Source organism: Lonchura striata, chromosome 5, assembly GCF_046129695.1.
Source record: "Lonchura striata isolate bLonStr1 chromosome 5, bLonStr1.mat, whole genome shotgun sequence".
Taxonomy (NCBI): Eukaryota; Metazoa; Chordata; class Aves; order Passeriformes; family Estrildidae; genus Lonchura; species Lonchura striata.
The window spans coordinates 69,016,870-69,032,434 of NC_134607.1; the positions used below are offsets into that span (position 1 = coordinate 69,016,870).

Genomic DNA, 15,565 nt, shown 5'->3' on the forward strand with positions numbered 1-15,565 from the left:
CCTGAACTTACCTCCAGAAGTTGACAAGAAATGCCAGCAGAGTCTTTCAGCTCTCTGCCAGGTAAGAGAGATGGGAGAAGTGATGTGTTTGGAAGAGGAGAGTGTACAGGAGGAGGTGGGAGCAGGGTTTTTATCAATAATCATAGAATCATTTAGGTTGGAACAGACCTTCAAGACCATCCAGCACTGCCATGCCCACCACAGCGACCCTCAACTTCCACATCCATGAATTTTTTTAATATTTCCAGGGATGGTGATTCCATCACTGCCTTGATCTTCCTGTTCCACTGCTTGGCACCACTTTTGGTGAAGAAATTTTCCATAATGTTCAACCTGGATATCCCCTGGTGCAGTTTGAGGCCATTTCCTCTCATCCTGGTTACCCAGGAGAAGAGATTGATCCTTGCCTGGCTGCACCCTCTTCTCAGGGAGCTGAAGAGAGTGAGAACTTCACCCCTGAGCTCCTTTTCTCCATGCTGAGCTCCTCCAGCTCCCTTATGGTGCTCCAGAGCCTTCCCCAGCTCAGTTCCCTTCTCTGGACACACTCCAGCACTTCCATTTCCTTCTTGTAGTGAGGGGCCCAAAACTCCAGAGCAGCAGCACAGAGCAGCCAGTCTTTGTTGTGTTGATGGTACCTACTTTAGCTTGAATTTTGTATATAAATTAATTTTTATTCACACATGTACCCCTAGTTTAGGGTGACTAGTCCTGTCTCATCAGAAACTCAAAGCTGTTCTGAAGTCACCTGGGCTTTTGGACCAGGAAGAAAATTCCTGCTGCTCTGAAGAGATGAAAAAGTCCCTTTAGAACAATGTTCATATCAAAAAACAAATTTGCAACCCCTTATTTCAGTTGTCTCACACCCCTTAAATGTGGTTTAATTTTTTTTTTTTTTTTTTTTTTTTTTTTTTTTTTTTTGGTGGTAAAAATATCAAGCTTGGAAAATTAGTTTGACCACTAGATGGCACAAACTGTTCAAATATACTGCCCCAAAGAGCTAAAAAAAGGCTGAAACCTCTCAGACAATACGCGAAACGAGTGCTGAGGATGCTCAGAGCCCTACCATCAGTTTAGGTAAACCTCCTCAGAATTTCAATTTCGTGAGGAGGACAGGATCTCAGTAGGATGTTTTGTGCTATGTGTCCATTGGGCTGTTCCATGAGTTGTCCTCTCATGGCTGGGATTCATTTGGAAGGAAGTTTTAATGCACTGCCTGCCCTGAGCCATCTGAATTTGTGCTGGGCAGAGCCTGTCCCTCAGAATAATTAAATTTTGCTAGTTTGGCTTGCACCTGGGGAGAAATGTCACAATTTCTGATGAGATATTATGCTGGTCTGATGAGATAACCAGCATCCTCTTCCCATAAGGAATTCCATATCTGGGAATTTCTGGTGATCCAGGTAAGAACAGGGTGTGCCTGCAAGGAACAGACTTGGTGCGACTGCCCTGACATTAATCCCATCACACATCAGCCATTCTGGGAAATTATATATATGAATGTACAGCAGTGCCCCAGAGACAGTCAGACACCCCCAGAATCAAGGCCCTTTTGCAGAGGCTTTGGGCAATTTTCAGCAGAATAATACCAGATTTGGAACTTTTGAAATGCTCTGCTGGGCCATGGTGCATACAGCTAATGGCAGCAGGAAGATCAGCAGACACTGGGACCCCAGAAAATACCTTTCTACTCTTCTCTGTCTTCATGGAACCCTGACTGGAGGGCTTCATCCATAAAAAAAATATGTTGGAGCAGGTCCAGAGGAGGCCACAAAGATGCTCTGGGGGCTGGAGAACCTCTGCTATGGAGACAGGCTGGGAGAGCTGGGGGTGTTCAGCCTGGAGAAGAAAAGGCTCTGGAGACATTTTATTGCAGCTTTCCAGAACTTACAGGGAGCTTATAAAAAACAGAGAGACTGACTTTTTACCTGGATATTTAGTGACAGGACAAGGGGTAACAGTTTTAAACTAAAAGAGGAGATGTTTAGATTAGACATTAGAAATAAATTATTTTTGCAGATGATGGTGAGGCACAGACTGCCCAGAGATGGTGACATTCCTGCTTTTGGCAGGGGGGTTGGAACTAGATGATGTTTATGCTCCCTTCCAACCCAAACCATTTTGATTCTTTCAGGATCACAGGCACCTCTCAATAGTGTCAGAATTGGAGAGCAGCAGATCACATCCAGATGTTTCAGAGGAGATTGCTCAGATTAAGGCCTGAAGGAAAATATGGAATTCAATTCCTTGAACTTCATGGTAATTAATTTTACCTCAGGACATTTCTCTATGATTACACCTGTGTAACCCTTTGGGAATTTGCCAATTTCTTGATCCATTTGCTGGCTCTGAATGCCACTGAAATGTACAGTTTGTTGGTGCTTTGGGTACATTTAATTGCTGTTTCAGACACTTCTGGTTGGGCATTTAACCCTGCATGAGGTCACCAAGGTGGTCATGTTTGTGTGTCAACACAGAGGGACTTCCTTGATATAAAACAATCTGTTCCAGGTGAAAGCTCAGCTGTTGGATCATGCCCCTCTCCCTGCTGTCTTTGCTCATGCTGGCTGCAGGCACATCAGGAAATTTAATTTGCTGAGCTCCCATCCAAAGAACATCTGCTCATCCTGCTAAGTCTGCAAAAGTCAGCATTGAACATGTCTGATGTGAGCACACCTGAGTAACTGCTTGTCTCGGACTCCAGCAGCATCCCCAGAACAGTTCCTGCCATGTTCACACCCTGAACCAGGAGAATGTATCCCAAGGAGGAGGAAGAGGGGATAATGTGAACAATCAAGACCCCAGGCTCAATGTTCACTCAGCAAACCCAACTGCATCCGAACCACATTAAAACACACCCTGGTCTTCCCCACGTGCTGTGTCCTTACGTGCCCTTGCTGAGGGGAGCATAAGCAGATCTGGCTGCTCCTAATCCCTTTAGGAAGGGCAGTGCTTTTCCTATCTCACTCTGTCATGCCCCTTGGTTATCCTGTACCTGCTGGAGGATCCTGTTCTGGCTTGAATTCCCTCTTTTCACCAGGTTTGCTTAGGCTCAGCTTTACTGCAGCATCTTTGCAGTGTCTCACTGTTCTGATATACCTCAGATCCCCACGTGGGCAGTGGGAGATGCAGAGTGGCCAAATGCTGCAGCTGGTGAGATTTGGATGGTTTTCCAAATGCCTCCTGACTGCGCAATGGTCATTTCAAACTGGCAAACACCTCCCCTTTCTGACCAGAAATTACTGTTACCCCTAAGGTTAGCAGGCTGCTTTTGGCTTGCGTTTACAGAGGTGTTTTAATTCCCTTTAGGTTTTCCAGAATAGGAGGGAAATCATGCTATATGTATGGCTTGGATGCCTGTTTTCAGCATTTCCACCACTGCAGGACTTTTACATATCTGTGTCCCCAGGCCAGTGAAGCACAGAGCAGGTTGAGAGCATCCTAATGTCAGCAGTAAGGGCACAAAAGGCTGCAGTCCTATTTCCCACACTGCTCCCATGCACTTCTCTGAGCTAGGCAAGACATGTGGGAGCCAAAACTAACGGGAAACAGAGGAAAGATAGTTAAAACCATCCTGTTGGCGTGTTCTTCAGCCAGGTCTCAGCCTGAACCATCACAGTGTCTTCACTGATTCCCAAATGGATGGTTGAGACCTCTTCTATTGCATTTTGAAATGGTGAAAAGCTGAAGAAAATGCTTCAACTGTCTTCCGGCAGGGATAAAATCAGTACAGGAACCACTTGGGGTGTCCCTGGGGCCTGAAGCATCCTGTCCAGCCTCCCTCCAGCTTTCTGCCAGCATCTTCTCTTCCCCATCCACATCAGCCTTCCACCATTCCTTGCAGTGCTGCCCAGTTCTGCAGCTCCCATTGAGGGCTTGCCCCCTACAGAAGCCTTTGGAGTTGACAGTGGTCCCAATGGGAAAAGGACTGGACAGGTTTTTTATTCCTTCCCTCCTGCTGGCAATGAGGAGAGGAGAGGAGAGGAGAGGAGAGGAGAGGAGAGGAGAGGAGAGGAGAGGAGAGGAGAGGAGAGGAGAGGAGAGGAGAGGAGAGGAGAGGAGAGGAGAGGAGAGGAGAGGAGAGGAGAGGAGAGGAGAGGAGAGGAGAGGAGAGGAGAGGAGAGGAGAGGAGAGGAGAGGAGAGGAGAGGAGAGGAGAGGAGAGGAGAGGAGAGGAGAGGAGAGGAGAGGAGAGGAGAGGAGAGGAGAGGAGAGGAGAGGAGAGGAGAGGAGAGGAGAGGAGAGGAGAGGAGAGGAGAGGAGAGGAGAGGAGAGGAGAGGAGAGGAGAGGAGAGGAGAGGAGAGGAGAGGAGAGGAGAGGAGAGGAGAGGAGAGGAGAGGAGAGGAGAAAGCAAACACAAAAAACCCCCAAAAAATCAAAAAACAAACAAACAAACAAAAAACCAAAAAACAAAACTCCAAAACAAATCAAAAAGAGGAGGTTTGCTAGATTTGAGAAGTTACTGCTGTCATAGAAGAACAAAGTAGCAAATACGCCCGATTTGGGGTGAGGTGAGCGCTGCAGATACAAGCTCCCGAACGCCTGGAAGGAAGAGCTGCCAGGTCGGTGCCAGCTGGCATTGCCATGCCCCAGGAATGTCCCTGGCAGCTGCCAGGCAGAATCCAGCCTGTCCCACAAGTGTCCACCTTCACCCGGGGCCTTTGGGAAATGGCAGGAAGGGCAGGAGGTCACCCCAGCTTTGTCCAGATGAGAAACACAGCCTGGATGGAGAGAGGGAGGTGGAATTCCGTGTCTGGGCCACCTTTGCGCTGCCAAGGTGAGGGTGCGGAGGGAGCCCTGCCCTGCCCTGCCCTGGGGCAGTTTCCTAAGCCAGCCAGGGCTCTCCAGATGGGGAGCAAGAGAAGCTTTCCCTTCACGGAGGGTGGAACCAGAGGATTTTACCACCCTTTAGGAAAGCCCTAACCTTGAATCATCTCCTGGGCTTGCACTCCCCAAGGGCGTGGGTAGGAGCCACTGGCACTGGGGCACCATCCTGCCCCTTCCAGCTGTAGGAACTGTCCCCTCAGCCGAGAGGGGCTGGAGGTGCCGAAATGACAAAGTGGCAGCGCCTCGGGAGCGCCCGGCACCAAGAGGGGGCTGAGGAAGAGCGCGGAGCCCAGCGGGCACGGGATGCCAGCCCTGCAGGGATTCCCAGCGGGCACGGGATGCCAGCCCTGCAGGGATCCCCAGCGGGCACGGGATGCCAGCCCTGCAGGGATCCCCAGCGGGCACGGGATGCCAGCCCTGCAGGGATCCCCTGCGGCACGGGATGCCAGCCCTGCAGGGATTCCCAGCGGGCACGGGATGCCAGCCCTGCAGGGATCCCCTGCGGCACGGGATGCCAGCCCTGCAGGGATCCCCTGCGGCACGGGATGCCAGCCCTGCAGGGATCCCCTGCGGCACGGGATGCCAGCCCTGCAGGGATTCCCAGCGGGCACGGGATGCCAGCCCTGCAGGGATCCCCTGCGGCACGGGAGGCCGCCCTGCGTGGAAAAGGGGCCGGTCCCGAGCCGGGCAGGAGGAGGAGGAGGAGGAGGAGGAGGAGGAGGAGGAGGAGGAGAGGGTGGGTCGCTGTGTCTCCTGTCGGGCTCCCGCAGCCGGCAGCGGGGCTGGCTGAGCGCTGGCCGCGGGGCAGCAGCCCCGGCGCTCCTCTCCACCATGATCCTCTGGCTGTGCCTCTGCTGGGGCTTCTCCCCCTCGGCGGCACAGCCCGACTCGGAGCTGATGGCCAGGTACCTGGAGGAGCAGCTGCTGGCGGATTACAGCATCGCGGAACAGGTAGGTTTTGAGGCAGAGCATCAGGCGGCCGCAGCTGGCTTGTCCCCTCTCCAGCAGGAGTATTGCCAAGCGGGGCAGTCTGATAAAAATGCGTTTATTCCACCTGTCCGTGCAGCCGAGCTGCGTGGGAGGCGCTGCGGGCAGCACGGGGTTGTGCTGGAGGGGCTAAGGCAGGGACCAGCCCGCCGGGCTGGCGCTGCTGCCCCGGCACGGCTCGGTCCGGCACACATCCATCCCCACGGCCGGGCTAAGCTGGCATTCCACAGCACAGAGCAGCCAACGCCGTGTCCCGGCCACGCTCCAGTCCGAGTCATTCCGAGTATTCCGAGCTCGGGGGATAGTTTTTTCTGCCTATGCTCTTACTGTACTTGATTTTTAACTCGTGCTGGATGAAACAAACCACATGAATTTCAGCCTCTAAAACGCTTCTTGACAATGAAAGAAAAAAAAAAATAATTCTGCAAGTGGGGGCTATTATGTTGTGTTATTGTGTGGCTTAGATCTAAGAAAATAGGGTTGAAAGAGCAATGAACAACTTGCAAGAGTTTGAGTGGTAGTTTGGGAGGCTGTGATCTATTTCAAGTGGAAAGTGTTCCTGCCCATGGCAGAAGGTTTGGAACTGATGATCTTTAAGGTTCCTTCCAATCCAAACCACTCGGATTCTATAAAAGAGGGCTTCAGGTCTGTGCTCACATCTGTCAGGTCCATAAGAGATATCATGTGTGACTTTGGGCCACTAAGGGCATCAGTAATTTATCTAAATCTGATCAGATCTGAGAGGCTCTGTAGCAACTGAGGCACCCATGTGGGCCTGAGACACAATGCAGGAACTGTGGAATACCTGTGCCTTGCTGGAGGTCAGGTGGGACAATCCATTTTGTCCAATATGTCAGTAGTTGTCTGTATTTGGCATTTTCTGCCATGCAGCAGGTGGGAAGAGTGAAACTCTTCATGTGTGTCTGTATCTATCCCACTTAGAATAGAAGGAATCTCTCTCCAGAAGTATCCTCATCTCTCCCCTGTGGGGACACCAAAAACTTTGTCTTCAAAGTCTACTTTTGTGTACATGTCTACTATGGATGCATATTCCTTTTGGGGGAATTCAGACACAAACCAACATTGTTTTTCAAACCCACCTGTCCAAGAGGGAGGGTCTCCACCACTGCCAGTGGAGTGGTATCTGGGATCACCCACCTGCTTTAGGGGAAAAATCAGTTGCAAAGCTCAAAGAACTGGCTCACAGTGCTGGAGTAATCTGGTTGATGTTGCTTGAGGCACAAGAGGGTGTTTTCACAGGAGCTGTGTGCTCTGGCAGGTCAGTGGCAGCAGTCATTTCCACCAGAAAAGCAGTGATGTGTAAATAGGTGTGGTGACCTGGTGCCCTGGGACAGTGAGATCTAGAAGAGGACTTCTGTCTGTCCTCACTGAAGACCTGAGCCAGGCTGAGAATCTCCCCTAGATTGAGATACTGCACTAGAAACAAATCCACTGCACAGTTTATGTCCACCATGCTGGGACTAACAGATGGCAGTAACTTAGAGGGTCACTAGTAGCAATTATCTGGCTTTAATGAGTGTGCTGGAAAGCTTTAAAGCTAAATGTTGATGATAATTTGGAAATTGTTCCATTAGATGATGCCAGGGAAGCTGCCTGATTGGAACAGTCCAATGGACTGATAACAAACCCCACAGCAATGTTTTGGCAGTCGTCATGAAGTCCTAGAAAACGAGATATACCTTTCTGGTGATCCTTAGCTCCTCACTGATGTCCACTGGGTATCCCCAAGACTTTAGAAGGTGGTTCTTGAAGTCACACACAGAGCCTTCTTGTGCAATTCAGCAAGCAAAAAAAATGGGTTTTGGTGGGGAAGGATAAGAATAGGAACCAAGTTTCCAGTTTCACTGATTAGTCTTTAAAAACCCCTGTGATCAGAACAACAGGTGGATTTGTTCCAAAAGGTAAACCTTCAGTAAAAAAAAATACTGAGGGCTATTGATCTCTCATCCCTGCCTCTGCTCCAAGCAGAGCCAACTTCACAGACATTTATCTGTCTTGTTCTGAAGAACCTGCAGCCTCTCACAGTAGTCTCCTGAGGGGCTTTGTTTGTCTGAGATAACAGACCCAGACAGAAAGTTTTTTCCAAATCTTAAGATGCAAACAATTCCTCTCCTCTCCTCTCCTCTCCTCTCCTCTCCTCTCCTCTCCTCTCCTCTCCTCTCCTCTCCTCTCCTCTCCTCTCCTCTCCTCTCCTCTCCTCTCCTCTCCTCTCCTCTCCTCTCCTCTCCTCTCCTCTCCTCTCCTCTCCTCTCCTCTCCTCTCCTCTCCTCTCCTCTCCTCTCCTCTCCTCTCCTCTCCTCTCCTCTCCTCTCCTCTCCTCTCCTCTCCTCTCCTCTCCTCTCCTCTCCTCTCCTCTCCTCTCCTCTCCTCTCCTCTCCTCTCCTCTCCTCTCCTCTCCTCTCCTCTCCTCTCCTCTCCTCTCCTCTCCTCTCCTCTCCTCTCCTCTCCTCTCCTCTCCTCTCCTCTCCTCTCCCCTCCCCTCATTTCCCAAGGGATCTGTTTTCCCTTGATTCTAATTTCACAAGATGTTGGCTAAAATGATGCAGAAGGAAATAGTAAAGATTCTCATGCATGAAACTTTAATTTCCCCGCTGGGCATTCCTGAGCTTTTCAATGCACAATATAAACAGACATAAAATCATCTCTTTGGCAAGGGCTGCTGCTATTTCAGAGTAAATCAACTGAAAGGGCAAATCAGGTAAAAACATATTGTTGTGTTCTTCTGCTCTCTGGGCTTTTCCTGATATTTTAAGATGGCACTTGGCTTCCCTCATTGACAAAAGACTTGCTTTGGGAAGGGACTTGATTTAGAGATGATGAACTGGGTCTCACACCATGTGAGAAGAAGTCAGAGGAGTTAATGAGAAGGGTGAGACAGTGAGTACAATTGCACTGTCCTAAGTGAAGCACTTTGTTTCATAATAAGGTCTGTGGCTGAATTTAAATATCTTTATTCCTGTTTTGCACATAACTAGTGCTTTTCTGTCACTGCACAATAAATACACAGTACCTATGGAGAGTATTTAGGTAACAGAACTGCTCTTGAGCTAATATTCATGCAGCTGAAGCTATGGGATTAATTTAAACAAGTTATAGAACCACTGTATGATTTGGGTTGGAGGGAACCTTAAAGAGGATGCAAGTTCCAAACCCTTGCCATGAGCAGGGACTTCTTCCACTAGACCAAGATGCTCAAAACCCCCATCCAGCCTGGCCTTCAGTACTTCCAGGGATGTCCTTAGCATCCAGGGCCAGTGCTAAAGGCTGCCCTTCCTGCCATCATATAGAGGGTTCCTTGCCAAGCACCATTTGCCAAACAGCCAGCACCTCCTTGCCTGAAACAGCCACATTCCACTGCTGAGCTTTGATCAGTGGGTCTGTTAATACAGAAGAGACTCAGGTTTTAATTTTAACCAGAGGAACATTTGAACGTGGCCATGGGTGATCAGTCACACAGCCCCGTGTCTGGGATTAAACAAGTGACATGTCTGCTGGAAGCTGAACAGAACCCACTCACTCCCTTAACTCTTTGCAGGTTGCTCGCCGTGTCCCAAGACAGGCCAAATTCCTGCAGAGGCTGGTATGTATCACACCCTGTCTTTGTTTTACCTCATGGGAACTACACCTTCCCTGGATATGTGTGTGTGTGTGTGTGTGTGTGTGTGTGTGTGTGTGCATCCCTCTAATTGATGGTAGAGTGAGATTCTGGGTGTCTTGGTTTGAAAAGACAGGAGTCTGTGAAGGAAGGCAAGAGCCTCCTGTGAAATGGAAAAGGTAAACCCCCTCCCTCCAAATTACCACAATTTCAAAATTAAAAGTCTCTCGGGCAAAAATATGGGAATAGGAATAACGGTTCTTTACTAGGAGAAAAACTAAATGAAAAAAATAATAAAAAAATGTAATTAGTACAAACAAAACTACTGATAGAGTCAGAAACCTGACACTCTGAGGAGTCAGGATGTTGGTAGCAGTCCAGTTAAATGGTGGCTGCTCCTCCTGGAGTGGCAGATGAAATGCTGCTGAAGTGGTGATTCTGTGGAAGGGTGGAGTTTTCTCTGAAGTCTGGTGATGGAGTAGTTGGGCCTGGTCTTCCTCTGGGAATCCACCAGGGAAGAAGCTGCTCCTCTGGGAATCCAGGGAAGGGCTGTCCTGGCATCCCAAAAAGTGCTGATTTTATGCAGGTAAGAATGCTTGGCTCCTCCCTCTGGGTGGAGCATCTCACAATGGGATGATGGAACTTTCCCAGTCATGCAGTCAGTCATTCCATGGCCCATTAAGGAGGGAGACATTGTTCTTGGAAGAGATAAGAAAACTGCCCAACCTCCAACAGATGGCAAATAGAATCCATGCTGATCTTACAAGCCAGGACAGTAAGGTAAAAAAAGATATCTTCATTTTGATCAATGCAACAGGTACAGGTTCTTCTAATACTTCCCAATCCATCTTCTCAAGCCCAAATTTGGAGGAAGAATATCTAATGTTACCAACCTTAATAACTCAGTGAACACTAGCCTGATGAAATCTCATTGAGTTTGAAGAGAAATGGAGTTTGCTTTGGAATTTGAATATCTCTGTTGTTCTCTGACAAAATCTCCTGGAGAAAGTAAGAAAACAAGGAAGCCAATATCATTCTTCCAGCACAGAAATCGAAAATTTAGATGTAGAGAGGCAGAGGGTAGAATTGCTGATCATGGCCAGTTATTTTTCTGGCTTTTCTGGGGGACTTCCCAGTTGAGAACTGGTGGAACTCATTTCAGACACTGAGCAGCCATCACCTTAACAGCTTCTCATCCCCTTCATCTTTGACATACTGGAATCAGCAGCCTAGAGAGAAACTCTCAGGCTTATTACCAGTTTATTTCTTCTAATCTGAGAGACAGTCAATTTGTTTTGATGAAAGTAACTGATAAAGGCAAAAATACTAAATGGCTTTCATATATTCAGCTCTTTTTTCTGTTCTTCCAAATATTTCATGTAAATAATCATAACATAATTTGTTTGGTGAGAAAATCTCCGCTGCCAGTTCATCATCATAACCAGGGCACCTCCACAAAGCATCCAGCCAACATGCCTCATGGCAGTGTGCTAATCTGCTGCCTTGGCATTCTCTCACTTAATTTTTAATAGGGATGATAAGTCATGGTAATATTAACATTAAATAAATTGTTTGTTTTGCTTTTTTTTTTTCTTTTTTTTCCTTTGAGCTGCCTCATCTTCTGAAGGTTGTCCTGGCTGTCTGAAAAGCCAGGTGTCTGCTAAGGAAGGCAGGAGCTTCCCCTGAAATTGAAAATGTAAACCCCCTCCCCCTGAATTACTGTAATTTTGAAATTAAGGGGCTCTCAGGCAAAGATATGCGAGTAGTTCTTTACTAGGGAAATTAAAAATACAAATGTAATAGTACAAAAAAGAAAACAACCCCCTGCCAGAGTCAGCAATGCCCTGAGCCCCTGTGTGTCAGGGAGGTGGCTCAGCCCCATCCCAGGGGGGCTCAGCCCTCCTGCAGTGCCAGCTGTGCTTCTGCTGGAGCAGGATCCTGCACAAGGGGGGAGTTTTCCTCTGGAGCTCCAGGGCTGGGGGAGATGGGCCTGGGCTCCTCTGGGAATGCAGGGGGAAGGAAGCTGCTCCTCTGGGAATGCAGGGGGAAGGAAGCTGCTCCTCTGGGAATGCAGGGGGAAGGAAGCTGCTCCTCTGGGAATGCAGGGGGCAAAGGCTGCTGTGGGGTTCCCAGGTCAGATTGGATCCAGGTAGGAATGCTCGGCTCCTCCCCTGGGCAGAGCATCTCCCCATGGATGATGGAATTTTCTCAGCCATGCAGGGACACTCAGTGGCCATGGACAGCAGAGATCTCCTGGAGGGAGGATGGGCTGTGGGAGAGATCAAGAAAAAAACTGCCCCATGGACAGCAGAGAACTGCCCCACTTCTAACAGACAGGAATAGAATACACACCCCCATTTGCAACCTAAGACAAGGCCTCAATAAAAAGTGCAGAAAACAAATAACATTTGTGCAGCTGTAAGTCAGAGCACCAGGCACTGATGGATTGTGCAAGAGCTCCAGGGAATGCAGCACAGGAATCACAGAGTGGAACTCGGGCTGCGTGCCCAGCCTGACCGAGCAACCTGTTTGGAAATGCCTGTGCCCCCATCATTTGTATTTTCTATATACAGGGAATAGCAGATCTCTTCCAAGGATGGGAAGGTGAACCAATTCTTTCAACCTCAGCTCTATCTGATGCCCTTATTCAGTGTTTGATTTTCCCAACAGCAACTCACATCCACCAGGAAGAGGGAAGGATGTTGAATGTCTTTTTTTGTTGTGTATTTTTTTTTTTTTTGCCATTCCTCAGATTGTAAGGTTATCAGAACTGGAGCTTGTTCAGTGGGATAGAGATATTTCCCCATCCCTGGAAGTGTCCAAGGCCAGGCTGGACAAGGCTTGGAGCAACCTGGTCTAGTGGAAGGTGTTCCTGCCCATGGCAGGGGTTAGAACTGGATGGGCTTTAGAGGTCCCTTCCAACCCAATCCGTTCTGTGATTCTGTAACAGAGATCAGCTGAAGCCAGCAGAGTGGATTTAGCAAAAAAAACCCTAATGACTTTTTTTTTGCATATAAAACATCATTAAGCTGCGGAACTTGCAGCAGGATGTTGTGGATGTTAAAAGTTTACATGGATTCAAAAAGCAGCTGTGTAAAGTAATAGAAGAGAAATCCACAGAATACAAATATACCACAAAAATACCACCCTTGACTCTGGAGTTCCTTCAGCCACAAATTGCTGAAAACTGAGAGACTATTTCAGGGTAGTATCAGTGCAGGTTGGACTGATTTGCCACTCTACTCTAAGCATGTGCTGTTGGTCTCTGTTAGTGACAAGCTACAGGGTTAGAATGGATTTTTTTTTCCTCACCCAACACAACCATTCTCCTGTTGTTGTCATAACAACAGCAAGTTCATGCTCTCTGTCACATTTGAAAGACTTCCTGAGTTCCTCTGACTCCATCAGTGCATGCACAGTGTCAAACAGGTCATTGCACAGCCACTTGTATCTCAAGTGAAAGGCAAAGGGCTTGATCCTCTTTTGCTGATCATATATCAGCTACATATAAACCCACAGATTTTTTATGAACTGCAGCACATGGGGTGAATGCCAAAGGTCTGACACCAAAGAATTTGCTTTAGTGTCTGATTCTTTCTATAACTTCTGTTATTAAATCCTCTGTGAACCTTGCTATGCCACAGGCAATTAGTGGGATGGACATGGAATGAAACATCAGCTAATTATATCTGAAAACATTCCTACAACTCTATTTCAATCAAAACTCCCCATCTTCTCCACCTTCAGGATAATGAGACTGGGAAGCCATGCCTATGTATCAGGGAAGGTCCTGAGAATAGCAGGATCTAGTTCTAATTAACAGCAGTTAATTAAGCAGTGGTCTAAGGTTGGGACATTAGATCTGTGCAGGGGTGTTCTAGCCTAGATCCACCGATCCATTGCACTGATCTGCCTAAAATCAGTGAGGTGACTCCTATCCTAGAAGCTCTAATCTTTTGCCATTGTGCTCCGTGTGAGCTGAGCAGGATCCTGGGCACAGAGCACATTCCCCAGCTGAAGATACCAATCATGACCAGGTTCATCTGAGACACATTATCAGTCTTTCCAAGCCTTGCAAGTGTAGGCAGGCAGGGCTTTGTGCCAAGTCTGTTGGTAGATCTGTGTTTCCAGTGGATCCTCATTCTTCCATTTGCCTGGAATTCACTAGCCCAGCAGCTTGTTTAGTTGGATTCTCAGTTTTTTTTGATACCATGAGCTACTGCACAAATGTTCTTGTTTCATACTTACACAAACACTTGCTCCCTTTCTTGAGCTGTTTGCCAAAATTATTTTTGTTCTGAAAGAAAGCCTGGACATGCAGCTGAAGAGCCTGTTCTTGTCCTCACAACTCTTACGTGACTGTGAGTTTTTACCAACCTCAATAGGAAGAGTCTTGCTGTATTTAGTTTAGTGGGGCTACTCTGTATTAACACCACATTTTACCCTTTATCTCCCTTCTGCATTTGAGGTTTTGGTCTTTGATTGTGTAAGTCGATGCACAGATTTTCTTTTTCAAGGGCTGCTTACAGTTAAGTATACTGAAGTATTCCAGGAAGAAAACATTTGAGCTCCATGGAGATGGTGCTGTCAAAAAACACATTAGTCTGGAGGAATGCTCCAACTCAGGACTTGTGCACGAAAACACATTCCCAAGAAGCAGAAATTGGCTTTCAGCTTCCATTACTACATCATGTGTCATTCACTGCTGTCTCTGCTGCTTCTCTGCTGGAAGGAATCCAGTGTGAGCTAAAAAGCTTAAAATATTTTGTTTGAGATGTCACAGTGTCAATGTTTTTTATTAAGTGTCTTCATCCATTGGTGCAGAGTTCCAGGATGGATTCTGAGCAGAGGAGGACTCAGCTGACTCCATTGACAGCAGTTTATCTGTTTACATAACTCAGGGATCTGACTGGAAGAATTTGGAGGTGCTTCTTTCTAAATGGTGATGTCAGTCTTTCAAGTCTTCCATCTGCTCTTGTGCACAGTGCATAGAGCAGGGTCTGTGACACAGTTCTGGACCCCAAGGGGGATGTATTTTGGGCTTTTCTTCCCAGGCCACAAGGGAATAATCCTGATCCTCTCACACAGTCACAATTGAAGGCTTCAGTTTAGGACACAGATGGATTTTGTCAGGGTGTTTCACAGCTTAAAGGGTGGCATAAGCAGAGCTCTCAGAACTTTCCCAAGCACTGGACAAAGTTTGTGGCCTCTGTGCATGAACAAAGGCAATACCACATTCCTGATTTACTCTTTGCAGCTCACCTGAAATTTTGAGGACAAGCCCACTTTGCCTGTTGCTGTCAGGAGGTCTAATACTCATTGGGAGTTTGCTAGTCCATGTTAAATCTTAAATCCATTGAAACACTGAAGGGGTGAGTTATCCAGCTGCCTGTTTAGGGGTGACCTTTTGGATTCCCATAGGAAACCAGGCCTCGGATGTCTGAGTTCCACGTGAGATCCACGATCATTTCCCGGTATGCTTTCACCACCGTGTCCTGCACCATGGTGAACAGCGGCTCCGAGGCACGGGAAGCCGTGTTTGAGATGCAGATCCCAGCTGCAGCTTTCATCTCCAACTTTACCATGTAAGTAAGTAATGCACAGACCAAGTCTATGGGTACCACGACACCAAATTCAAATCCTCAGTGTAAACAGGGAGGAAACTATTCTATTTCCCCTCTGAGTATCTTTCAAACACTTCCTTCTCCTCCTCTCTGATTTGAATGAGAAAACTCTCTTCAAGACCTTAAACACCTTTCCAGAGAAAGTTTCAGCAACACTGGTAGATATATTTATCTCACCTGACTGTCTGTAATGCCTAAGAATCTTCTTGTTATTTCATGTTCTCCACATTGTCAATGGAGCAGAAGTCAACTCCAACCAGCAGATAGGTTCAGTGGCTGCTGGAGATGTGAATGATAAACCAAATAGAGAGAAACCTCATAGTGAAATGATCAATAAATTAAACTTTTGGTCTCAAACATGTTTGGTTTGATCATGCTCAGATCCTCTCTACAGACAGATACTGGGCCCACAGCTTCAGACTTGACCAAAGGGATAGGGGACCCACTCTTTAAGAAATATTTCCATTTAGAGTGAATAGGAAGAATGAGAGACTTTTGCATTTGTACTGGGCTG

At 47.6% G+C, this 15,565-nt stretch overlaps 1 protein-coding gene across 1 annotated transcript in view; it reads left to right on the forward strand.

The window, feature by feature from the left end:
* The first annotated feature begins 5,596 nt into the window (after positions 1–5,596).
* ITIH5 (inter-alpha-trypsin inhibitor heavy chain 5) overlaps positions 5,597–15,565 on the forward strand; it is a 47,098-nt gene continuing 37,129 nt past the window's right edge. Inside the window, exons 1-3 of the mRNA XM_021530942.3 lie at positions 5,597–5,775; positions 9,368–9,412; positions 14,849–15,012. Of these exons, the coding sequence (XP_021386617.2) occupies positions 5,656–5,775; positions 9,368–9,412; positions 14,849–15,012 (329 nt within the window). The 5' untranslated portion in view covers positions 5,597–5,655. The remainder of the gene's footprint in view (positions 5,776–9,367; positions 9,413–14,848; positions 15,013–15,565) is intronic.